The sequence below is a fragment of the Diprion similis genome, chromosome 4 (assembly GCF_021155765.1).
Source record: "Diprion similis isolate iyDipSimi1 chromosome 4, iyDipSimi1.1, whole genome shotgun sequence".
Lineage (NCBI taxonomy): Eukaryota > Metazoa > Arthropoda > Insecta > Hymenoptera > Diprionidae > Diprion > Diprion similis.
Window position 1 is genome coordinate 8,846,842 of NC_060108.1, and position 27,348 is coordinate 8,874,189.

At 38.0% G+C, this 27,348-nt stretch overlaps 1 protein-coding gene and 1 long non-coding RNA gene across 2 annotated transcripts; both read right to left on the minus strand.

Annotated features, from left to right (window-relative positions):
* Positions 1–9,998: 9,998 nt before the first annotated feature.
* Positions 9,999–20,133, minus strand: LOC124405389. Its single transcript, XR_006929106.1, has 3 exons — positions 20,123–20,133; positions 18,501–18,502; positions 9,999–10,065 (listed from the first exon to the last, which is right to left on the minus strand). It is a non-coding gene; the product is annotated as an uncharacterized LOC124405389 (long non-coding RNA).
* Positions 20,134–21,631: 1,498 nt separating this feature from the next.
* LOC124405889 lies at positions 21,632–23,060 on the minus strand. The gene is made up of 2 exons (XM_046881156.1): positions 22,995–23,060; positions 21,632–22,903 (listed from the first exon to the last, which is right to left on the minus strand). Exons 1-2 carry the CDS (start codon positions 23,058–23,060, stop codon positions 21,632–21,634), a joined length of 1,338 nt encoding a protein of 445 aa, XP_046737112.1.
* Between the last annotated feature and the right edge of the window lie 4,288 nt (positions 23,061–27,348).

The window sequence follows — 27,348 nt, forward strand, 5'->3', positions numbered from 1 at the left end:
CGGCAATATAATACGCTCGGCTCACGGACGCATGCACACCGCACAGCACCACACAGCGTCGGTTGGTCACGAGCGACTAACCCCAACGACGCCCAACGTTCTAATACCAGAGCTAATACCAGGATGAGTGGGTATGTGCTAATGCACACTGGGTGGATCAGGTGTATATATGGGACATTCCATACAAATTCAACATATTCATTCGTTATCGTATGATATAATAATTTATATCAAACATTGGATCAATCCGATAACGTATGAATATGAAGTATTTAGCCCTCCGGATTTTGCACGTAGGCTCATAGTGAATAAAATAATTAGCGGAATGAAAAGAAATATAGGAATAATGATTTAATCGGGAAAACTCAACAGAGCCTCATTCTATATAATACAAACGAATTTTATTTTTTCAAATCATTATTCATTCCTTTCCATTATCCAAGTAACAAATTGTTTAAGCAAAAATTTGTACAGCAAATCTCTAGTAATTTGTTTTTATTTTATATGAAATGAATTCATTGATTTTTCAGAATACATGTGATTTTTTTTATTAGATTTTCCGGTGATTCTGAATATTCTGTTTTCCAAAATTTTTCAAGGCTCTATTTATGAAACTGTTCGTTTGATGCCTCTGAAACTTTTTCAGTGTAATGTATAACCATTTGATAAAAACCGATCCAAAGTTTAGGACTTTTAATCCATTTTTAAATATTGACAAAATTTGCGAAAACGGGTTTTTCAAAATTGCCGAAAATTATTAAAAAATTCATATGTATTCAGAAAAATCAATGAATTCATATCACATGAAATAAAAAGAAATCTTACTCGAGATTTGTTGAACAAATTTTCGTTTCAAAAATTTATGAACAATTATTTGGCATTACATATTGTTATTCAAAATGAATTATCCTTATCATCTTGGTTACGAATTATTTTTTTATGATTCTTATCTCATCGCGAAGTATTCGATATTCTCACTGAGACTCACTTTTGGTTGGGAATATACGTCCCATAAGACCTTAATAAAATATCCATATATTATTTGATATATGATTAGGTATGAAATACTGATTCTACTCGAGTGTGTACTGCTGTATCCGAAAATATTCAATGTATTAAATACAACAAGCAACACGACATACATAGCAATATAATTTTATTTTCAACAATTAATAAATTAAACAAAGGAAAGAAATTACGTAGTTTCGATACACTGCTCGTATATGGACTTTATAAAAAAGAAAGAATCACATGTTTCGAACTTGCCTGCGTAATAATAAGTAAATATGGAAATTGTTAACTAAGCCGCGCGAGGCTTGGAGAATATCACTTTTCATGAGCATTTTCGAATTCGTGAGAAATAACTACGTTGAATCGTAAAAAAAATTTTTTTTACGACAATTTATAAGAGAGATATGGAAATAGTTAAATAAGCCGGGCGAGAGGAGCCGCGGGGCGAGACCAAGGCCCCCACCACGCCACCCGGCGGCACCGACGCTGCCATCCGTATATTCCGCGCGCGAGCGACCGAATGCAGTCATGATCTGCCATGAGATTAATGCTCAAAACGGTTTCTACAATATCAAATATTATGCCTAACACTATTACGAATGCCCGCGAACTTGAATTTCGCGAAAATGTTGATTTAAACAGTAATAAATTGAACAAACGTAAAAATGATTGTATCTCGGCTTGTAATAAAGATATTGAGACTTTTTTTTCAGATTACGCGTCTCGCTAAGACCTTGAGATGAGATAAGAATCTTGAAGAAGATTTTGAATAACTTGAATATTTAAGACGTAACTTCTATTTGTTTATAAGCTAAAATTTTATATCCTCGAAAAACATGGTTTTATTTTGAAAAACCTATTCTTTTCAGTTAAATCCTGAATGTACATGCTGAAAAGTATCACCCTGATTTTTTTGCACCTTCTCGGCCTTGTGGAACAAGTGCTATATCGACACGCCGGATTTACGAAAATCGGTCATTATTGCTAAACCATATAACATGGCTGGATAAAACTTACCGATATCTCTACAGGACAGTTTCTTTTAGGTGGTGGATGAGTTTCAAAACAGTACTTTATAAATAAACCACGTAAATACAATAATAAATTCTTTGAAAAATTTTTGTTTAACAGTGATTTACCGCCAAACTAATAATTGATGATGTGTGATGTGACGTGATTTTTGCATGGGACTTATTTTGTAGATTTCATTACAGCGCACATTTTTTGTAGGAAACATTTTTCGATAAATCTCATTCCAAAGATAATAACATTAAAATAGTGACATTTGTTTATTCAAATAATTTTTTCGGCCAAAAACCGTCATTTCTCGATCCCACAAATTTCACACTATATTCTTTGAGGTTCGAAATACCTACAAAGAAATTGGCGATTTGGCACGGCTGTTGAATAGAAGTCGTCCAAATTCATGTACATTTCGACTGGACTATGATCCTCGTTATGACCTTTGGATACAACATACGGGTAGGTATCGTTAATAATGTGTATACAGAGCCAAAAGTACTGGCTGCCTTGGCACATATACGCTTAGGTGCGACCAATTAGTTTTATTCAAATAAATCAAATAAACTTTCGCTCTATCTTCCGTATCATATTTTCTCTTGTCTCCTATTTCTTTAGTTTTGTAGGTCCGGCACATTTCTCGTTGTTCCCGATTCTCCTATCCCTTTTATTTCATCTCTTTTTTCTTATCTTATTTTATTTTGCCTTTCTCATATCTTTAGTTCTGGTATTATTTTTGTTTGTCAAATTCTCGTGGTGTGTTTCTTTCTCGTTCTTCTCGCAACGTCTATGGTCTTAGGCCGCATTTTCTTTTATGTATAGCTTCGTCTGTGCCATCTCCCGTTGTCTCATTTTTCATTATCGCATTTTTCACGTAGATTTCGTATTTTTCAAACATTGACTTCGCATTTTTTCGTGTTTATCGTTTTATTTCTCGCATCTCTTAAGCTTCTCTTCCTTCTCAACTGTATTCTTATGCTCGTATTATCTCACTTCGTCTTTCTCATCTTGGATTTTTTATCCTAATTTTTTCAGTTCCTCAAACAGCAAGTTATATTTTCAAGAAACAAAAAAATTCGAGTTTTCTATGTCAATATGTCCCAAAAGAATGTCCGAATTGGTGCGCGTGTCTGTGTAGGTATCTGCGTGTAATAATCTCACAGTATTCAAATGCTCATAACTCGATAAGGACTTGAATGATCTCGCACTAAAAATTGTACAAATTTAGAGCTTCAAGCATCAATGCCTTCTATTTGCTGCAATTTTCGTTGAAATTACTGAAGTATGATAAATTTTACAGAATTTTGAAATTTTCGAGAAGTGTTTGTGATCACTCTAGCTGTCGTAAATTTTCCGTGATTGAATCGAAACTTATACATGAATAGGCTACATTTTCAAATTCTTGAAAAATCTGTCAGAATTCCAAGTTCTACTAATTTTAAGAAGTTGGGCTTAAATCTTCGATCTAATCGAAATCATTACGTGATGATTAGCATTAAATTTTACGAGAATCTGCAAAAAGGTTTCCAGTTTGTAAATTTTTGTTTCTCTATTTTATTTCATTTCGTATTTCTCATCGCTACGGCTATCCGTCCGGTTACCGAACGAATCCGTGTATTCGTCCAGATTACCAACCAACACGAACAAACAAACCAACCCAAACCACCTCACATAATTCACAATAATGTGTACGCTTACTCGAAGTACAGTAGAGCGTCGATTATCCAAATCAATTGGGACTGGGTGCCTTTCGGATAATAAAAAATTCGGATAATCAAATAGCAATATTCCATGGGCGAAAAAAAACGTTTATTCTTCAAATATGATGAAATACATACATTTCAAAATATAATGAACATTAATATGTTAATAACACAAGTACATTTTTGTTGAAGTTAAATATGTATTAAAAAATAATAAACATTCATACATCTTTTAGTTATTTTTGATAACCGGACGGGGAGTCACTCTGTTTCTCATTTTATGCTCTCATTTCTGTCAACTCGCCGCTCTTCTAGAGTACAGCCCTGATCTATTTCGTTTTGTTTCTATTATATGTATGTGTTTAATTTATCTTGTATCTCCTATTTAGCTACGTCTCTCGCATTTATTTATCATGCTTTTCTGACTATTCTTGTCTCGCTGTGATTCTTTCATATAATTCCTCAATTAAGCGCCAGCATCCTAGTTTGATATTGCTCTTAAATCGATTATAGGATGCTTTGTCAACTCCTTAATTACAGGTAATCCTCTTTTGAAAAGTTGAGCCACAGCGACGCTTCGAATTGCGGGTTTATGTGCATCGCTTTTTCATGAGAGATGCTTCCAGAAAAATGGTAGATTAAAACGCGATGCTGTACCGTTACCATTTTATGCGACAGAAAATGAACCAATTAAAAATCTAGCAGGACTTAACGATTTAAATATCAATCAATTTGAGTCGTATTATCACGCTCACGATAAAGAAGATACCTTTCACGAAAGCGTGGCGGATTACTCTCAACCGGAAGCGTCCAAAAGTCCGAACGATCTTCTCGTCGGTGAAAAAAGTGACGGGGAGGTTCGTACTTACGGGATGAAGCACCAGTTATCGTTTTCGGATTTTGATGATGAAACAATGGCATGGACTGCTATCGAATCGAAACCGAACATTTGGAAACTACCGAAAAATTCTATAAATCTTCAGCAGCAATATCCAGCAGCCGATTCAGAGCTGCTGAAAAAAAATAGACAGTTGCGGCGATTAAATGCCGTCTTGCAAGCAGAGATTACTGCACATCGCAGACAAATTAAGCAACTTCGCGTGAAACTCAGACAGGCACTGATGCGTAAAAACAGTCTACAGCAGAAAAGCACGAAGAAAACGGTGGCACAGTTTCTCGATGAAAACATTTATACAGAGCCAGCAGCGAGAGCGATGGTTAAACTTCAGTTGCATCGTAAAAATGCTCCATTTGCAGATGACGAGAAGGATTTAGCAAAACAATTGTTGTTTTACTCAGCCGCAGCGTATAAGAGATTGCGAAAAGCAGGTTGTACTTTTCCATCGATCAATACTGTGCGCTTATGGATTTCGGATATGGAAATTATGCCCGGATTTTTTTCCAATATTTTCATCAAATTGAAAACGAAAATGGCTCAACTGCCACCCGAGGAAAGGATCTGTTGCCTGAAATGGGATGAAATGACCATCAAGAATTTTGAAGAATATTCCGTCAAGTTTGATTACATCGAGGGACTTGTTGACCTTGGACCTCTCGGGAGAAGCAAACAGCGAGCTCGATACGTCTTTGTTTTTTGTCTGGACAGCATAAATGCACAAAATCCATGGCGTCAGACTATTTCCTATTTTTTGACCGAAAATGGGCGAAAAGCAGATGAAATATCTGAACTTCTACGGCAATGCTTAGTCAAACTTGAGGATGCTGGAGCTAGAGTTATGTTGGTAACATGCGATTAAGGGCCATCGAATCAATCGCTTTTTTCGTCCCTGCTAGGAGTAACCGAGACCACTCCACATTTTCGTTGCGCGAGGCGAGAGTACTTCGTATCATTTGATTTGCCGCACTTGATTAAGCGCTTGATAAGCACGCTCAGAACGCACCGTGTTTTATATTGTGACGGAAAAGTTATTGTCGCTTATGACGATTTTATAAATACCTGGAAATACGACTGCAGCAATACGACGTCGAGGTTACTGACGCATATTACGGAAACACACCTACTTCCGAATAGTTTTGAAGCGATGAATGTAAGACGGGCATTTTAAATTTTAAGCCACACATTCTCTGCGGCAATACTAACCGCGGGCCATCACCCGAATGGTCTCAAAAGTAAAACGTGGGAGGAAAGTGCGGCCTTTGCTGAGCGTATGAACAGCGTCATCGATGCCTGTAATGCGTATCAACTGATATTCCGGAATCCTGCGAAACGACCCCTTTCTGATAGAAGCCCCAACATTGAAAAAACTCTGGTTGATTTTGTACATTGGTCTTCTAGGTGGACCGTAGCAAGCAAAAATAAAGCTTTCTCAGTTGATAATCGTGCTGGGGTTTCGCTATTGATGAAAAAATTCCCTTGTTTGAAAGGTATTCCACTAACTGTTGTGTCTCTCCTAGGCACCTATCACTCAGTCAAAGAAAAATATTCTGGGTTTGAATTAGCAACAGCACTTTGCAACCAGGACTCGGTTGAACACCTTTTTTCAAAACTTCGACAACATGGTGGTTTCAATCTAAATCCTACAGCACGAATAGTACGCTTGACCTTAAGGCATGCCCTTTCGACAGGATATATCGGTACGTCTGATAAAGGAAACGTGCGATGTCCTGATGCAGTAGCTCTTCTTAATTCGTCGAGTGATGTCACAGAAGCATTCGAGAGAATGGACGATCTTCCGGGCGATCCTACCGAGCATGACGAAAATAGTCCAGACGTTGACAATGAGAAGGCATTGGACGTTATCGAATATTACAATGAAGAAACGAGAAACGAGGAAGTTTTTGGCAATGTCATTGTGTCGTACGAGAAAAATGCGATCACGTTTTTCGCAGGCTATATCGCTCATCGCAGTATTAAAAAAAATCCATGTGATTACTGCCGTGGAAAAATCTTAAAAACTCCTATGGACGATTCATCACCGGATGAAATGTACACCCAGTACCAAGAATACGAAAACATCGACGATGACGCTCCAAGTCACAAAATTGAAGCGGCCTACTCAGAAGTTTGCAGCGATTGTAGAAGCGCAGTTGAAAGCTTACTGTGAGATGTGGGAAAAGCACTGGCATACTGAAAATCTATTACAAAAACTCACACGGGATACCGTCACAAGCACAGCTTTGATCTATCCCGAATGGTATGATAAAAGTCATCAATGTAGCGATCATCGGTTGCAGCAGTTACAGTTTTTAATTGGAGTGAAAATTTTTGCACAAACAAAATACAATAATTGGGCAGCGGGATCTTCTCTTGGAATGCGTAAAAAGCAACCAAGTAACCAAAAACTAAAAAAGCTTCAAGGTTTGTGATTCTTCCGCCTTATTCAGATAAAGCGACAAGTCGCATTTATCAGCAAATCAAGGTTTTTCGAGCGGCATATCAACTGCGCCTCATTGCACTACAGACATAAGTGCGGATCACCAAATGTGGTATGGTACTTCGATACGTCTATATTCGACCCTCACGTTCTAGCATTCAGGTTACATCGTTTTTTTGCCAGTCACTATTTATTGCTTGTTTTAGATAAAATTATATTGCTATATATGTTGTGTTGCTTGTTTTATTTAATATATCAAATATACTCGGATAAAGCAGTACACACTCGAGTCAAATCAGTATTTCATACCAAATAATGTATCGAATAATATATGGATATTGTATTAAAAATATCAAAACAAGAGCATTTTCTGTAAAATTTTCAGCCATATTCTTTTGGATTTACTTGTTGAAAAAAAATATTTTTGTCTATTTTTGATCATAAACTCCCTGTGTTTACTGTTTGTCTATTATTCATTAGTTACATTTTGTATTTCGTCATTAGCTTTTTCTTTGTTACTCGTTATTTGTTTTATGAAATTAATAACGTTGCTGTAACGATGCATGTTTAAGAAAAATCTTGATTTTGTACCTCCGATAGCGGACGATATTTAATAAACCATGAAAACCAAAACGTACTCCCACTTTGAAAAGCCAACTCTTTGAAAAGTCATTTAAAAACTGGGCAATAATAATTTTTTCACCGATGTTTGGTTACAACAACATTACTAACTTCAGCCGCATATACTAATTGTAAGCTAAAATCAATTCCTTTGTTAAATAAAATCCTGATTGTTTTTCGTTTTATGTTTCACAGTCACCTGGCCTATTCTTATCCGACCGTTGATCTGTTAAACTCACTAACATTGTGTTACGGCATAACTACGTCTCAACACACAAGGGCAGCGACTTAGAATTTGGCACTCTATGTGTCACTCGTTGTCTTGAACCATCTTTCATTGACTTGCTTATCACTTACTTCATCTGTCTATCCATCAGCACCATTGACTTTCCAGCAACAAGCGGTATGCGCTAACCACAATACTATTACTAATAAACCACCTGTTACCATATGAAACGAACTATAGACTTTATAAACAATAGTAGTACAAATGCTTGACTAATTCAATGTTTTTCGATTTGTATGTGATTGTTGTTCGGTTTGTTTTTTACAGATACTTCCATTATTTTCATTAACACGTTTGTGACAGAAATTGGGCTCCGTGTTAACGACAGTGAAAATTAGGATGTGAACTAACTGGATGCTTTGAATGAAAGAGTTGACCACCCATGAAATATGGTGAATGCCTCACTAAGAACTTCTGAATTTCTGTGCGGATTAGAAACTCTTGTCTAATCATATCTTTCAAGTGTGTGTATCCACTTCGACTGTCAAAGTACACGCCGTTGCAGCTAACAGCCAAAATTAGCAGCTAAATGTTCTAAGGTTTATTCCAATAAGGTAGTGAAGTTCCAAAATCAAAATTTTGTGATCTAACTTGAATCCTCAACACTATTATAGAATTATAAGGATAAAACTGAACTGCATCATTCTTTTTTCAGAAAGTTGAACACATTTTACTGCTAACTTCAGCTGCTACCCTCAGCTTCATTTGAAGTACGAGTGTTGTATTGGAAAGTACAACACACAATTTGATAATCAGGCTGAAGATAGTAAAGTTATAGTGTAGAAAAATCTCAGACTAAAAAATCATCATTATTAGACAATTTAAAAATTACTTTTGTGAAGTTAGCTTTTCAAAATTAAAGTTTGTTTTGTTCATAATGGTTCCCTGAGTCTCGGACATTTCTGCTGATGTAAACTGGCGAGTTTTCTTAAACATTCATTGTTACAGTAACGTCACTAACTTCATCGTCATAGTTCATACACTGGCAAATCAAAGGCACAAGTAGTAGGATTTATCACGTAGCTGAACGAATATAAAATAAACTGTTGAGAGATTTATATCATAAAGATTCTCACAGAATTGTTCGAATTTTTTTAAATATATAAAAACTTGTCATATTTAGAATCTACCGGTGGTTTTTGTATTTGGAATAAAATTGTTCTAAATGTTCTGGATAACCGACAAACTTGAAAAATCGTTCCAACATTGTTTGAAACAGATGAAATTTTGATAGTTGTTCAGCTACCTGTGTAATCATTTTACGTCAAATCGCTGGAAGTTGTTAAAAGCATTTGAAATAGCTGATATTTGTAAACCTGTGAATCAATTTGAAAATGCTAAAATCATTGAGAGTGGTATGAAATCTTCTAAACTGTATGAGATTTCTCCAATCGGTTGAATTAGGTCCTGCAATACTTGCGAAGGAACACACCCCATAAATTATAAATATAATACGGACAGTACTCATTGTTATAGTACTTTACACATACATTAAATTCTAGGTTCACCGTATAGTATCTGGTTAAATATGTATTAGGTACTGTGTTACTTGTAAAGTTATTTTAACACTTGTGGTGTTGTAGTTTAGACATACACTATCATGACGATTCACCGTAGTGTTTTAACAAAAAGATGACAACCTTTACTACGATTTGTTGTTGTTTTATCAGAGCTATAGATTAATTTCTAAATGTAAAGTCATGAAAAAACCTATGCTGCAGCGACATGTATTGTTAATTGGTAAATTAGTGTTAAGAATTTAAAACTGTATAAAATAGAATCATATACTGAGACTGAAAAATTTTAGCTATACTTGTTGTGTTAGGCGATTGAAAACATGAAATTGAACAAAAAAAATTGTCATCTATCGCTTTCACTTCGCAGTGTATTCACTACTTATTATAAAATCGAAGTAGACGTATATTGTCACAGATTATGTCGTTCGGGTGCTGAGTCGGCGAGTTGTGGTTGAGGACTCGGTCTGTCAACAGGTAGGCAAGGATTCCTGTAATCTCCCTTGTTCCTAGTGCAAATACGGGTGTTCTTATTGAACATCTTCGAACGAACTGCAAACGCATAATGACGGTCACTGAACAATTCGCTCGCTTGCCTCGTACAAGCCTCCGGAAGACTGTTTGGGGACATATCTTACCGGGTATACATATTTACATATCACAACAGGTATAAGAGTTGTGGTTCGCTTATCATTAGTTTATTGGTTAATACGGTACAGCAGTATCATTGCCGCATACTTACAAAAAGTCATGAAATCTAGGCAAAAAAATCTGAAATGTAAAAAAATCCGCCAAGTTACCCAAACCAAATCACAATAAAAATTCAAGAACAACTTAGATATGGCCAGTCTCTGTCGTGAAATCAGGAAAGAACCGCAAGCCCTACGATCTCTCAGCAAGTAGGTATACTTCGTCAAGTCGGACCTCGCTGTTTCGTGTAGTGATATCGAAACATCATTCCAAGCGCTACGTACTTGGCGGGCACATTTTTGTTGAAAATCAATTACGAATGATATAGCGACAGAATAATCATGGAATTTAATCCATCGCATTGATTCGCGGAATAATGACGTGAGAATATAAATTGTACATACATGATAAAAACTCGATGCGTCTCGATGCTGTATGGAAACAGTTTGCTTAAATACATTACGTGGCACAAGCGACCAAAGCTTCGATATGTACAATTTACCTGCCAATATCTTATTCTTGCTTGGTAGCTAAAAAACATTTCATTTTCACTCGCCATGCTCGAAGATGCTTATAATAATATGATAAAAAGCAATTTAAGAACTGCATCGAAAGGAATTAATGGGTTTTCTGTGCGTAATGAGTATACGTCGAGTCGAAGAAATCTCACAGCAAAGAATATGTGTGAAAGAAGCGGATATATTTGCAATCGAAGAGCTTCTGTTAGAGTCTAGGGATTGACTATCATAATAATAATATTCGCTCATGTAATGACGCGGCGACCTGCTTTATTTGTAGACAAATGATTAAACATTTGACGATTGAACATTGATCGACATCAGCCGTGCGAAGATGTATAAAGAGTGAGAACATAACTTCGTTACAATAACTATACACTTTTCGAAAATAGTTGGATTTCAAGTAGTATTTTCGGACTGCAATCAACAACAAATGATTTTAAATAAATGAATGAAACGCACATGTGCAGTCAAAATTGAAAATGTACGATAATGATACTGTTCAAAGCTAACTGATCAATACACTGAATCGCGTGAAGTCCTCAATTTTATAAAATATGCAATTAAACTGGAAGTTAAAAAAAAAAAGTAACAAATCCCATACGTTAGTAATATTAAACAATCTGTCATCAACCAGTTATTCCGATGCACAATTCCTTTAAAAAAAAATTCAGTCCATTTATTGATGGTAATAGATAGTCTTGGAGACGGAATTATTGGACGGGATCACACACTTCACGAACAAGTAGGACCGTTCGATACAAAAAATATCAAGCGAATATGCCCGCCAAGTACGTAGCGCTTGGAATGATGTTTCGATATCACTACACGAAACAGCGAGGTCCGACTTGACGAAGTATACCTACTTGCTGAGAGATCGTAGGGCTTGCGGTTCTTTCCTGATTTCACGACAGAGACTGGCCATATCTAAGTTGTTCTTGAATTTTTATTGTGATTTGGTTTGGGTAACTTGGCGGATTTTTTTACATTCCAGATGTTTTTGCCTAGATTTGATTTTTCCTCGGCTCACATTAATCTTCAAATGCTTGAAGTATTATTGCATACTTATCTTTGTCCTTTTCGTCAATTGTGAATGTGTTGTACGGCTCTACAGCCTCTTCACCTACGAAGTTTAGAAGAGGACTGATTTTGATTTTGTCAGCTTTGCCGTCCTTTTCTGAAGTGGTTAGATAAATTTCAAATTGTTGTTTAAAAATTTTCCAGTTATGCGCCAAATTTCCTTCCAAACTCAATTTATTGGGAATGTTGAATGCAGCCATTTCTTCTTTTTGCTTGCCGACTTGCAATTTGTGTAGCACACTGTCTGAAACCACTAATTGTAAGGCAATTTTTTGAATTCTCACTAAGAGACTTATTACGCGGCGTGGTGACCTAACCTCCCGTACACACTTTAGCACTTTTTGCGTGTCCGTTTGTTCGGCTCGTAGTTATCTCATTTTTTATTTCCTTATTGACTGCGCCATGTTTACTGTTTGTCTATTATTCCTTGACAACACTTGGAATTTACATTAATATTGCTTTATTACAGTTTATGATAATTACGTCATTACAATACTTTTGTACCACGCTGGTCGTGTATTTGGTTTACTCAACCGAGCGCACGAGCATATAGTATACATGTGTGTGGTACGTTCCCGTGGCCGACGGTGGCTAACTCACCTACGAGAAACGCATACACGCAAACAACGGAGAACGTGCGATCTGTATTACCCACCAAGATCATATTTATGATCATCATGTTGGTGTAACCCTAAAAGAACTCTGCAGCATCCACCGAAGCGATGATCACAAAATTCTACTTCTCGATTCACCGCTACGTTTCAGCGCCACTCTAGTGGGATCACCTAAAACGCGAGCGTTGGACATCTCCCTACTCATCTCTGGTTTGTCGGCTAAACTCATATTAATGAATACACGGATAGTAAGCCATAGAGTATATGCAGCTGTTGCGTTTGCCCGCTTGGCACGTACCACGTGTGTCGGCCAGCCAAAATGATCTAAAAACACGAAAACGTGAATATTATCGCTGACTGAGGTTATGTAAAGACTGATAGCCTTATGGGACTTTGCGTAACCGAATATGAACGAGAATAATTCATCGTCATGCGGCGCCCTCTGCGTCTACCATCGCGCACCGCGTGTACCCGGATGATGCAGAGTCGAATATTATTATGCCTATGGAATTACGAACGAGAACGGACTGAAATTTTAATATAACCCCGTATGGACGCCGCATGCTTTTGATCTATGCAAATTCATTTCAGCCAAATTCAGCAATGATAATCCAACTCCATCGGAACGATAAAAATAATATTATCTGAGTAGATGCACAATAAACATACACCTGGTTTAATAGGAATAGAGTTAGAAACTTTTTCTTGATGCAAATAATGTAGTTAGGGAGGCGAAGAGGGGATTTTTCGGGCATACTCGAGCGCGGCAGTTTAAGATATGAGAGATACCTTAGACCTAATAGAACAACTTTGGAAAGTATTAGCTCTATATCTAGTGACGCGCGCCTAGGATAGACGATCAGATTAGTAAAAAAAAATCGATAGTCTGAAATACTCGAGCGCGTCAGATTGAGATATTGGGGGTTGATTTTAGTGTTTTAAGACTAAATTTAACTAATCTGACGATAAGTCCTTGACGCCGCAGAGTTATAGGGTCGCGAACTTGTAAAAAAAAACGTTAATCCGGCATTCTCGAGCGCGATCAATTTTTTTATTTTTATTTTGAAGAATACAATCTAAAACTTACTAAAAATACAAAATCTGCCGGTTTCCGCATGACCGGAAGTGTGGAGGAGCCATTTCGTCTTCCGAAAAACGCGTTGCGGCATATAAGTCGCGAACGATACATTTTACAAAAAAAAAGTTAAAAAAAAAAAGGTAATTTTATTTTACACAAAAAAGGTCTCTTTATATTTTTAGTTGAAACTTTTGGACCTAAAGCATCATGAAAACTCAAACTCCCGGTTTTTTGAGTATATCTCGAAAACGGAGGGTGTTAAAAAAATTGATATGAAACAACGATGATTAAATTATGTAACTTTTATTATATCTCAAAATTTTTTTATTATATTTCTAAAGAAAGAAAGGAAAAAAAAAGAAAAAAAAAACCTTTTTCGGTCAGATTAAGAGAACCCACCAATATTTTTGTCAGATTAAGAAAATATGCTTTCAGGATACCGAGATAAACCTCCCCTGTGAAAATCTGACGCGCTCGAGTGTTTCAAGAGAACTTTTTTTTTTGCATTTTCAAAAATTTGTCGTAACTTATCGTCACGCCGAAATCGTAAGTTTTTTGAAGGGAGCTTCCTTGGGGCCTACTTAACACCCCTTCCGAAAATCAGACGCGCTCGAGTAAATTTTTTTTTTCGGATTTTTGACTACTTTATATGCCTACCCCCACCACGCAAACCGGCAGATTAGTATACCGTTGTCATCAGAGGCACTTGGGGCATACGTGGTATGAATATCTGACGTGCTCGAGAATGCCCAACTAACTGTTTTTTTTTTACATTTTTGAAAAACCGTACACGCCATACCCACCGCTAAAATGGTTTTTACCATACGAGCTTTTCTTTTCGAAATTACTTCATCTTTCGATTTTGATAGGTCTCGACGGCGCTCGAGAATGTCGCCATTTAGCGACCTCACCTCCCTAACTAATGAGAGAATTAGTCGATGAAGTTAATCAAAGGATAAATATATATGGTTGTTCCTATATGTACCTTATGTCATTTGTGTACATATATGTTTATTACATAATCCATACCGTTGACTAGACATAGTCTTCAGTCAAGGCTAATAACTTCATTGCGAACGAAGATGCAGCTGACGTATAAAACTAATTTTTTAACTTACGCTAGATTTACATGGTTTTTCAAATACATCATTTATTTGCAGCGGAAAACGCAGACCTTTCTACACAAAAATACTACTAGCAAATATTTTTTCGAATAAGTGAAATTGTTAAATTATTATGAATAAAAGTTAATGAAAATCATTCATTGACCAATTCGGTAGACAATTGCTGGTTACATGCTGAAAGTCTGAGAGAAAGAAATTACAGCATCAATCCAATTGCTGGAACATGCAATCCAAGTATGCACAGACAAAAGGTGACAATGATAAATAGTATTCAAATATATGAGGTTTTGCCGAAGTAGGGTAAGGCAATCGAACGTAATTTAATGTTCGTCAATCCCTCTTTTCACTCATAAAACTTTTTTGAAACGTCATATAAATTAATTATATTTTTAAATTGGACATCAAAAACTGAAGACTGACATTACCTAGAGATGTTTTTTTCGGATTATTTATAATCGAATTCTCATTAATTATCGCCAATTATATATGGATGGTTTCATGCTAAACAGTTTATCGCTCGAACGAATGCGTCAAAGGTCGGTGCAAAAAGTTTGGACACGTGCAGTCTTTGAAGTACGATATCTCTGTCAAAAACGGATACAGAAAATGTCGTAAGACCTTTCGGAAGCCTCAAGAGTCTTTTACTTCCAACAAATCATTGACCTTGTCTGAGATAAGATTTTGAAGTTAGCATATCACCAGCAATAGGTTGGAAATTGTGGTTTTCAATCTTCTCATTTTATTTTGCAGACCGTTACCGTAAGTACAATTCGTTTCGTCGCCGGTCGTTGGAGTATACATGGAAACCCAAATAAAAATCAGAGGCTTGCGCTAGAAAAAACTCGTTGTTGAAATGATATTCATAATGATAGGGTACGATCTTACGATCGAATGAAGCCATCAGACGAAGCTGAATATTTGAAAGAATAGAATAAAAATTAACACTATTTAGTTCATAGCGATTTTACTGAAAAACACTGCGCATGTAAAATACTTGTCTCCTTCGGAAGATATGTTATATACTTGGGCCGGCAAACGCATCGGCTTGCAACTCGTTACCCACTGCCTGTACGTTTTTGTCACAACTACATAATAAAACGTGACAGTGTCGGGTTATTCTTTAGTTCTCAAATCTCTTTAATTCTCAATTAAATTTTAGATAAAGAGAAGAACTGATTCATTATTTAATGTTCCGAATAAAGAGAATGAAAATAAATTCCCATTAGAATTTTTCGAAATAAAGAGTGAAAAATAATTCTGAAAAATAAAAAAAATTCCTACTTCAATTTCTTGGAGTACAAAAAAGTAATCACGTCAAATTTTTTGAATCAAGATATAAAAACATCTCAAAATTGCGACTTTGCTTCTACATTCAAGTAGGTACTGGCTTACCTATCAACGCTAATCTGTACTTTCTATGTAAAAACGACTCTTAACGCGTAAAATTTAACAATTTACAATTTACAAATAAAAAAATTCATAATTCGATATGTGTTTTAGTCAACCAGTTCCGACAAGCGGCTGTCGAACTCACGGGTTGAACTAGACCTTTTGAACTAGGCGAACTCGTCACCTACGCGTAATTACACGTCTCTACTCTCTAATTGTGTACGCAGGGAATGAGCAGTCGAAAAAATAAGTAGTATCAACGGACTAAACTACTTTAAATTGATATCAAGCACTGTTGAGTGTGGAATTCTTATTCGTAGAAAGTTGATTCGAAAGATTGATAAATGTTGGAATCGATACCAACCAGAGTAATTAGAACTCAGAAAATAAAAGGAGTAGAACTCGATGAAGAAGGAGTTATAAATTGGATTGACGGAGGGTAGAATAAAAGCATATTTTTGACAGGTGGAATAGATCTACATACTTGTAGAGAACGTTAATGAAGATATATATCTTCCGTCAGGGATTTATATCCATTGCGTAAATGCATACATTGTATGTGACGATACCGTGGTGTCAGCTGATGCGCCCGCCGGCACGACTTTACTGGGTGCAGGGGCTGATTACATGGTTTCAATTTCATTGCAAATTTCGGACTATAGTTTTTGCTTTGCTTCACCCGTTTTCAAAATCATGTATTTGCACATCTAAACTCCTGAAAGTTGAGTCTTTCGAGATATATCAAAATTTTAAATTGCATTAGTTTGAGTCGAGGTTTGAATAATATCTAGGGTGCAGGTTTCTGATGTTTCTCAGATTATTCGGATATCTCTGCGAACAAAAACACGTCTCCGACATATCGATGGTAATAGCCAGCGTGGATAATTTTTTTCAAAGATGCAGAAGACTCAAAGCTTTCGGAAGATTTTGCAACCAATCATCAACTTTTTTCGACACGTAAATCAAATTCCAAAGTCACGTGTGTGTACGTTTTGGGCTGACACGCTTTTCACCTAACAATAATAAAAATTTATCACGCGCACTTGCAACTCTTGATATTCCAGAACAAATATTTTTATATGAAAAGGAAGATTATGGTCTGCGACAAAGTGATCTTTATGTTTAATTACGAATACGTACAAACAAATTCTTGGGTTATCCTTTTGCTTTACTACTTTCGATTACCGTTTTCGGTACTCTTTTTATTCTAGGCGCCTACAAACCTCGTATTTCCTTTTGAACAGTCTCTTCAACTTTTTCAACTCCACCTTTCGAACACGTAACGATTTAGTCAAATTTCACTTCTTGAAATTAAATAAATGTGCAACAGTGCAAGGTGTAAATATACTCGCTTCAACTTTCTTTTATGCGGAATAGCAGATTTCAACAATGAGTAATTTTTGGTAACGATAGTACGTACAGCGGACAGGATCAAAATTGACTTTACGGATAATGTTGCGTTGGAAATAGAATTTGGTACCTACTTTATGAATTTATAATAATTAATATTTAGCATCTCAATAATTGAGAAGAAAAAGATGGATTGATAAGTACTTCAATACTATGCAGAATGTAAAATACATTTTTTTAGCTATTTTTCGTCTCATTTCCAAAAAGTTATATTACTGAAAGACAGTTTTAACATCTTATGAAAATTTTCAATAAATACACAAGACTTTTGTTCTAGATTTCAGTTAATTTGCACCGAACCTCATCGCAGATCCATTTTCATTATTCATTTTCATATTTGTTGAACAACTTGCGTAATTTTTCTCAATTAAAACCTAATGAGCGCTTCTAAATGTTGGGAAAAAACTCATGAAATAGGTTCAGCCTTTGAGATATCTTCATAAAGCTTCTTCCAAAGAGAGAGAGTTTTATAGAATATTTTGGATGTTTTCAAAACTTGAAACATTGAATTTGTTCAATTCGCAATTTTAGAAGTGCACAACAAAGCCAAAAAATTCTTCGTAGGGACATTTTTGAAACGATTGGAATTAAAAATGAAGTAGTGTCAAATTTTTCCTAAATGTTTGTATCTCAAAGTTGAATTCCTAAAAAAATTTGAAAAAGTAAATTGAACATCTTAGAGATGCCACTCTTGCCTACAAAATATTTGATATATTCAGGTACATGTAAACGTTACTCGTTCATGCAAGATTGACTTTTCTTTCTTCGTTGTATAATTCCGGCGTACATATTTCTCGTACAGGACTCTCTCAACTTATCAATTTCACGATGACGACGGTATGTTACCAACGTTTTGCACGTGATAGTTGTTGATTATGAAGAACTTCTTATACCGGCCTGGTCAGTTACTTGGTCAATAATACGTGAAACTGATTATACCCCCAAACCCGCCCAGACCCGCCGAACTGTTACGAAAAATAACCCAGGGTTATGAGTCTTTACATATCCTCAGTCAACGCTATAGCTACATGAAATGAATTAAAAAGTAAATTTTAATCAGCAGAAATTACAGCATTCTATTATCAAGTCACACACAATAGCTGAAACATCTTAATAGCTAACAGCACTGAAAAAACACAGTGTAGTCTATTATGATTGTGAACGGTGAAGTTAGGGCTTGATTCTATAACATGGTAAACTTGAATGGCATTTTTGGATTCTGCTATCCTAATATATACGAGCCTTCCATGTCAACTAGTATAACGATTTTCGCTTACCATTTTTGATTCGCTTCGCGATATTAATATCATACTCCAATTTCGAAAAAGCACTTCTGAATTTATTCAGATTTTTTTATTCAACCGTTGATTTCTTATCATTATTCAGATCCATCTTAAAATCGACCCTTTCAAAAACCTCGAAACATTCTGAAAATTTTTTTTTTTCCGATCATTTTCTTTGACACTCATCCGATGATGTAATAATTTTTCCTTCAGCACTTGAACATTTTGAAGAAACAAAATCACCATGTTTTAATGTTTCGAAGCTTTCAAAAACTTCTCGAAAATTTTTTTTCGTCACGAGTTTGGGTCAAAAGATTCAGAACTGAACACAAAATTTTCGTTTCTTTTTTTGAGAATTCTTAGAACGTTGATTTATGCGGGTATTGTGTTTGTTCAAGATGTTCAAAGTTCTGAAAAAAGATCGTTCCAACGTGAAACGAAAATGATCAGATTGAAAAATAACACTGTTGGGAATCTTTTCAGATTTTTAATAAAGGCTGATTCCGAAATGCATCCAGAAAAATGGTTTGTTATTTTCAAATAAAACCTTCTATTTAAAGTACATTTACTTGAATGAAAGAATTTTTTCTTCCGATCAAGTGAATGACCTGTTGCTCCAAATAAAGGCATCCACTGATGCCAACTCAAAAACTGTATTAGAACAATAATTTATTGGTAACAAATAAAACTCTTCACTTGAAATCCTTTTATTTGAACTCAATCAGTTTTTCTCGTAATGAAAAAAATGCTGTTTTCTTCCAAATAGTGTAATTTAGTGGCGTCGAATAAAAAGCTCCTTTCTGAAAAATGAATAATTCTTTGAAACAGATTTCTCAATCAAGTAGTAGAACAAGGAGAGTTCTGCGTATAGATTCCTGTTACCGACACTTACCGACATTTTCCCCAGACTCAAACCCTTTCCCCGCGATGACGTCACAGTCCGCTGTACCGACCGAAGATCAAAATGGCGCTACCTTTTTATCGATCGAAGGTTTGACCTTACCGACAGTGTTATCAGCCGAAGGTCAAAATCTTGCTGCTTTACCGACCGTTTTATCGACCGAAGGTCAAAATCACGCGACTTCACCATTGGTCTCGCTGTCATCCCCCCTACCGACGGTCGAGGTATAGTGGAGACGCAAACCCTTCTGTTCCCAACGTACCCATCTCAGGAATGTTTCGGTTAACCTTGAGCGGCTTGCAGTCTGATATTCGACACCCTACATTCCTCAAATATCAGCTCCGAGAATTGTTTTCGATAACCCGATATCAACCACCTAACATTCGACAATTAATAGTTCCGAGAATGGCTAGGGTGAACCACGATATTTGACACCCTACATTCCACAATTAACAGTTCCGAGAATTGTTTTCGGTAACCCGATATCAACCACCTAACATTCGACAATTAATAGTTCCGAGAATGGCTGGGGTGAACCACGTGACATTCCGTTCCCACGATATCGAACCACGTGTCATTCTTATCAAAAGTCCGAAGTCTGAAGTGATTTTAACCATGTGACATTCTTTTCCCCTCTCCACCAAATTTCAAAACGCAAGTGGGGGAGCAGTGTTATAAGAGTTGGGACCGCAAAGGTCAGCGTCAGTTTGAAGCTGTTCTTCGTGAAAAGTACTCCGCAACAACAACAACGTGAATTCAAGAAGCGTCTACAACTTTTAATCAAGAATATCGAAGAAGTAAAACAACTCCTAAAAATCAGATCCGAACTGCATCAACTCACAAGAAGATTTGAAGCAATACGACTCAACAGTAACCATCATCATGGACTTCACAAAATTGAATGAAATCGCACGCTTGGAGACTTTCTTGCCATTGAAAAATCTGGCAGACCTTGACGAATACTACGAGTACGGAGTAAGCAGTGTTCGTCGAGTGAAAACGAAGATCGGCGACAAAGTAGTTGCAGACTTGGAGGATTCCTTTACCATTTTTCTTCCAAACCGGTTGAATAAAGCCCTCCAAGAAGACGAAGAGCTGTTCCAGAAGGTGATCACAGCCTGTAAGGATGCACGATTGCGCATACGCTACCTTGGTGGACCGTATGGCCAACTTGAATTTATTTATGTATGATCTACACATCACGTATATCCACTACCTTGTAAAAGTCATGCGTTCCATAAAAAAATAAATGAAATTATTATGCGTTTATCATTTAGCGTAAAACCTTCCTCCTCCTGATAATGATATTAGTATGGGAGAAATTATACTCTAAACAGCGAAAGGTGAGGCATCAAATTAATGCATAAATATTTTAAAAAAAGCTTTATTGAAATTAATTTATAACGTTAGTACAATAATTTTATTCAACAGTATCGTAACCAGGATGATATTTCCGCCAGGAATGCGGGATCGTTCTTGTAGATGCTTCTGCGCAGTAGCACAAATCGCTCACCGTCGCCATCCGTACAACATGGTGATTCAGTAACCAATTTTGGAGTAACATGACGTTTCGAGCTGCACAGTTTGCGTTGGGTATTGTGTGCTCGTCACATCGTACATGTACAGCTGAAGTTTTTTGAATGGTTTGAAGCGATGGACAGCCTAAGTCCAGCAAATCGATGATTTGAACTTTGGGGACAATTTGAAGCAGCCAATCTCGTTTTTCTTCTCCCTTCACGTACACCCTGCGAGCTTTACTCAGCTCGTATTCAATTGTCCATTCCACTTTCTCGAACGGTATATTTCCACAGCTCCAAGGTAGACCGTGAAAATTGCGTTGCAACCATGAATTTTGGCTTTTATATTTGACGTGTAGACAGTCCCATTCGTAAGGTGGCTTGAAGAGAAACGTCGATGGAGGTGCTTCCGAGTAGATTGAAATGACAGCCAATTCTTTCAACGTGAAGGAGTTGTCGCAAGGTCTACGGAAGCCTTGTATGACAACGATGAGCTCCATGTTTCAACTGTGAGAGGTGGTGGGAATTGGACAGCTTTTATACCAACTTTTTCACCCCACCACTGAGTGGGTTGTATTCAACGATTCGATCGTGAACACTCAAGCAGTACGCAGATGTTTCAGCGGGAAAGTTGGCTTTAGCTTCAAATTCAAGGCGGATGTCAACGGGTCCGTACTTCAAGGATTCGTTTTGTTTTGAACAGTCAATAACGAATAAGGGAGCCTTCTGAAGAAATTCACTCCTTGTCAGCAACGGCTCGGGGTTCTTGTCGTGGTAGGTAGCTTGGAAGTTTGCGTACATCTCGTACAAGAGTGCGTACAGATTACGACTCATGTTTAGGTTCAGGTTACCGTACGGATAAGATTGTGAGTTTAAAAACAGCTTGACGTCCGTGACATTGCAATGATCGAAATGACTTGCGTTTTTGCCGATCTTGTTCTTTCGACTTGTTTGGAAGGCCAAAATTACATATCGAGGTTTTTCAAGCTGAGTGGAAGTTTTCACAGTCCAAACGTGTTTCGATGTAGTGGGAAGTAAAAGATATTCGTACAATTCCCAACTGCGGAAGCTCATCGAAATAGGCGGGTCTTTCTCAACGAAATTCAGCAGGTCAACTTTTTTCTGATCCGCAAGTTTCAAATACGGTACGAGCCATTCCGCTGTATTGATCACGATTTTGTATTCCTCCTCTTGACTCTGCACAATCGCGTTCACATCAGTTTTGGATCTCGTTAAAATCAACTCGTGTTTGGCATTGACAACGATCTTGCGGTAGTCTTCAGCGAAACCCAGTATCGTGCTGAGCGGTATCAATACGTCAAAATTACCCTCGGCATCGGTTAATTTTTTCTTCTCTTCCACGTCAAGCCATCCTGCGTTCTCCATTAGCCAACTCTGACCAGGGTTCAGAGAAGCGTAACCCTTCATTAGACTTGTCAAGCCAACATTCTTGCTTCTGTCGATCTCAACCGCATTAATTTCGTAGCGAATTTCTTCAAATAAATGACAGATGGCGTTGTTTACGAACTGCGTGTTCACAGTCGCTGTTCCGTCAGCTTTTAAGAGTCGTCCGTGGATATGGACCGAACTTTTGCCGGGTAATATGCATAAATCCTGATGCTGAACGGTGATTCGAATTTCATCGCTGTTGTTGAATGTTGACGAGGCGTAAGGTTTGTGAGCGTGAATTTCGTAATGCGCAATGGATTCGTCGAAAATGACCGGTGTTTGAATGTTTAAGATTTCTTCTTCCATGGTACGTAGCAGACGACGAAACAGCAAAATCGGATTCTTATTTGCCGGAATTTCCTTTTCCAAAAGGTGTCAGTTTCAAGCCCAGAGCTATCAGGAACTCTACGTTCCGAGGTGTTAACGGTTCGTGAATCGATCAATGACTGACTTGATCAGGACATGTCGACTGACTGATATGCCTATTCTTTGGATGTCTGTTATAAACGATACCCATCGTTTATTGCGATTTGATGTGTAGTCTCACAGTTATAACTTCACCACGAAAATTAACCAAGTCTCCGTCTTGATCCACTAACCGAAGCTGAACGTGATCTATGGTCCTGACGGTGATCGGAAGGTAAATGACGTGCGACGGCACTTCCACGATCTTATATCCTGGTGGGACGGTTGGAAAAAATTCGTGAATAGTGTGTACTTTACGTCCATTGACATAGGCACCCGTTGTAATGCTGCACTCAACTCGCAACGCGTTGACCTTGAGTATAGTTACAGGCACGACTGATTTGTGAGTTCTATCAGCCTCCAATACACGTGGTGTGAATCCCAAAAGCTGAGCAATGGAATCGTTCGGTTCAAAGTTTAGACTGCAGTTGCATGTGATTTCGCTGCGTAATGTGTTATTGTTGGGCTTAATGTCGAGCCTGATGCTAGTATTTTTTAGCACGTTTTGAAGATACTTCTCTATGTCTTCGATCTCGTAGCTGCCGGTAGGTATAGTGATCACTCTATCAGCCACGTAAATTTTATTGTGACCAACATCAACGTTGGGGATTGAATTAAAGGTCAACAATTCTACCAAACCAAGAGCATAACTTTTATCACAAGCAAGTTCAATCGGAGGAAAATATTGCGCTTCGAGAATCGAAGAGGTTCCCGAAATTGTTAACGTTAGTGAATCATCCATGGTTGCGAGTGATAGACTGGCTGTGTTGAATTATGCACCATACTTATATAGCTCACCGCTCAAAAATTTCAAGCACAAATGTCCGCATTCAAATGTATCATAATCCTGGTACCTTTCATGATTGTATTTAACGCTACCAATACCGAGATATTTGATGAGGTCCGAGGGTGGTTGAAGGTTACCGAAACTGTCAAAGTAATCGATGTTACTGTCACGTTTCTTGTACGCAACCCAGTGTGTTCCCGGACCCTCTTTGTCGTCAAGGTTGACTATAGCTGACTCGTTTTTTCGTGTACCGTTTTTGGGCATTTCGTTCCGCATAAAAACACCGCGGAAATACGGTATCTTGAAGATTTTTGCATATTTCAACAAGTCCCAATCGGTCAACGCTCGACGTGGTAGCTTCGCATCTAGTTTTTTGGAAGATGGAGACCGAGACCCGTTTTATACGGTTTCAAATGAAGTCCTTTACCCAAAGCGATAGCTTCCATAGTTTTGTTGTGCCGTTTGCTCTCTTCCAGTTCTCGTTTAGCAGCGCTCGCATCGTTCACAGCTTTTGCTATACCTGCCGCACCACCAGCTATCGCGCCTGTGGCACTAAGTCCAGCGAAAATAGGAATCAAGAATGGTAGAAATCCACCAACTTTTGAAGGTAGCGGTAGAACGCGCGGTGTTCGCACTTTACATTTACCACCTGCTTTTTGAACAGCGATTTCAGCCCCCTTGAGCGCAGACTCGATAGCTACTTTTGCATCGTTGCTCGGAATCATAGATCGTTTCGCAGCATTTATAATTTTTCTTAAGGTCACGTTTTTCGGTTTTCAAATTCCCATTCCTAGTTTCGATTTCACTTTCATTGTATTAGCTACCGCCCAAGCCGCTGCTTTCTCGCTCAAATTGGCGTCCGGTGCGAAGACCCGTTTCCACGCTTTTTCAGCCAATACCCTATCAGCCGCGTTCCTGACTTCAAGATTTTCACGATTCTGCGAGTAAGCAATGTCATGGTTCTTGCAAGCTGCGTCGAGAGGATTGATTCCCGGATCACCTCGCGCGAGTCTCTTTGTCAACTTTGTACCAGGTCCACAGTATTGATAACCAGGTACGTGCAATTCGACTGGAAGACTGTTGATGATTTTATTCACCAGACCTTTGCCGCGATGTTGCCGTTTGCTGCTTCGTTTACCTCTGTGCACGATCATGTTCAGGCTTTGACTGACGGGAAAGGTTTGAAACCAGGGTATTTATAGGAAATATGGTCAGTCATGTCTAAGATGCGGTTTGAGGCACAACCTACTAAGCTTCCCGTGATAAATTTCGACAAACTTTCAGAGCAAAATGTGAAAAGACAAAAACGGCATGGGGAATTACTTCCGAACAGTGTGCGTGCAATATTCTGCGGACCGTCTAATTGTGGTAAAACTAATGCGTTGCTCACACTTATAACCCATCCCAATGGACTTAGATTTGAAAATATCTATATCTACTCAAAATCCCTTAACCAACCGAAGTACCAATTTTTGAAGCAATTGTTGGACAACGTTGAGAATATGGAGTATTTTCCTTATACCGAGCGTGAGCAAGTGATTACACCGGACGAAGCACGACCCAACTCGATAATCGTTTTTGATGATGTAGCGTGCGAGAAGCAGGACAATATTAGAGCCTACTTCTGCATAGGCAGGCATCACGATGTTGATTGTTTCTATCTTTGTCAGACGTACGCGCGTATTCCTAAACATCTCGTGCGCGACAACGTAAACTTACTCGTGTTATTCAAACAAGACGATATGAACATGCGACACGTATGCAACTACCATGTGAACACCGATATGTCTTACATACAGTTTAAAGATGTGTGCTCCGTATGCTGGAACGGTGATAAGTACGGGTTTCTTGTGATCGACAAAGACAGCGAACCCAACCAAGGACGTTATAGGAAGGGATTCGATTCTTTCATTAGCCTGGAAAAGTAATAAAAATCTTGCGTGTCCAAACGAGAGACACAGTAGCGTTGCAGACTCAGTTGCGTCAACATGCAGAGCTCCAAAATTCCCGAGCAAAAAGAAGTCCTACATCAGATCGCTCAAACGAGTGCTGCGATCCGTCGAAAACACAGATTGCTCAAGTCGGGCAAGGAATCCACGGCTCGGAAATTGAGCGACGTTTTCAAACCAGTAGTGACTCCGTTGCGAGAACTGGTGAATGTTACAAAAGAGACGAAACCCGTGAAACAAGAAATGGCAGAAATTAAACAAGAAATAAAGCAGATGAAAAATGAAACGAACAATAAAACAGTCTCGGAAATGGATGATTCCTTTGCTTCGGCAGGAGATGAAACAATCGTAGAAACACCTGTTGATGAAACCGAGAATGAGTATTTTGAAATGATGAGAGATGAGACGAGAAAAAGTGAATTGGATAACGTATACGGTGTACGCAACCTCTCAACCGGACTAATGATTAATGATTCGTTGATGAGTTTTGAGAGTGACCAGATCCGTATTAGGGATACGCTTTACCCAAAAACGAAGGGGTTGCTGGAACTTTTGTTCAAAAAGAAACCCGACAGGTCCTATGTGAGCGACGAAGATCGGGAAAATTATAGAAACATAATCCTCAAAACGAACGCACATAAAAAGTATTACTCATCTGATGGAGCTGTTCGAAGCGATAACAGTTACAAATTGAGAAATGTCATTGCCGAATTGTTGGATTATTCACCATCGCCTCAGCGAAAGGGTAAAGGTCTACTTCCGCAAGCTATGATGACACGACAAGGCGTTCAAACGGAATACGTTTTCTGGGATGATCCAAACGAGTTAGTGGAGCGTCTTCGTCTACTCCTAGCATCCAAGGCGACGGGAAATCCGAGTCACAACAACGAAATAATGTCCATTATCGAAGAACTACGCGAAGCAGAAATCATTTATTAAGCAGCTCTTATCGCTTTTGCATTCATTTTCGAGATGAGCGTCGATGTGTTCAAACGGCATTTGGATAAAAACACAGCTGCGGGTAATCGCGGCCCTCCCGGTGTCGGATTTCAAATCACTGCGGACAGACATTACGATCTACAGAATAAAAGACTGTGTAATGTCGCAGAACCTGTTGAGCAAAATAATGCTGTAACTTTGAAAATCTTACGACGGAAATTCAACGTGCTGCAAAAACAAATCGACAATCTCGATCAAATGATCAAAGCTTTGGAGATCACGACGGGGAAAGCTTTGGATACCTTCTACGCAGATTTTAAAACAGGCAGAGACCTGTCGATTCGAAACGCTGAAATCATTTCCAAATTGGACACCAGACTAAGAGCATTGGAATATGAACGAGAAAAAGCTAACGCTGGTGACGGAACTGCATAAGCCTGCACGCCGGAATTACCCGCGTCGTCGTGTAGACGTGCGCGGCATCGACGAGACCTGGCAGGCGGATCTTGTTGATATGATGTCATACGCAGGACAAAACAAAGGCTACAAGTATATGCTCACAGTCATTGATATCTTTTCAAAGTATGCGTGGGCTGTACCGATAAGGAGCAAGTCCGGGGATGATGTTACAAAGGCCATGGAATCTGTGCTAACTCAAGGACGTG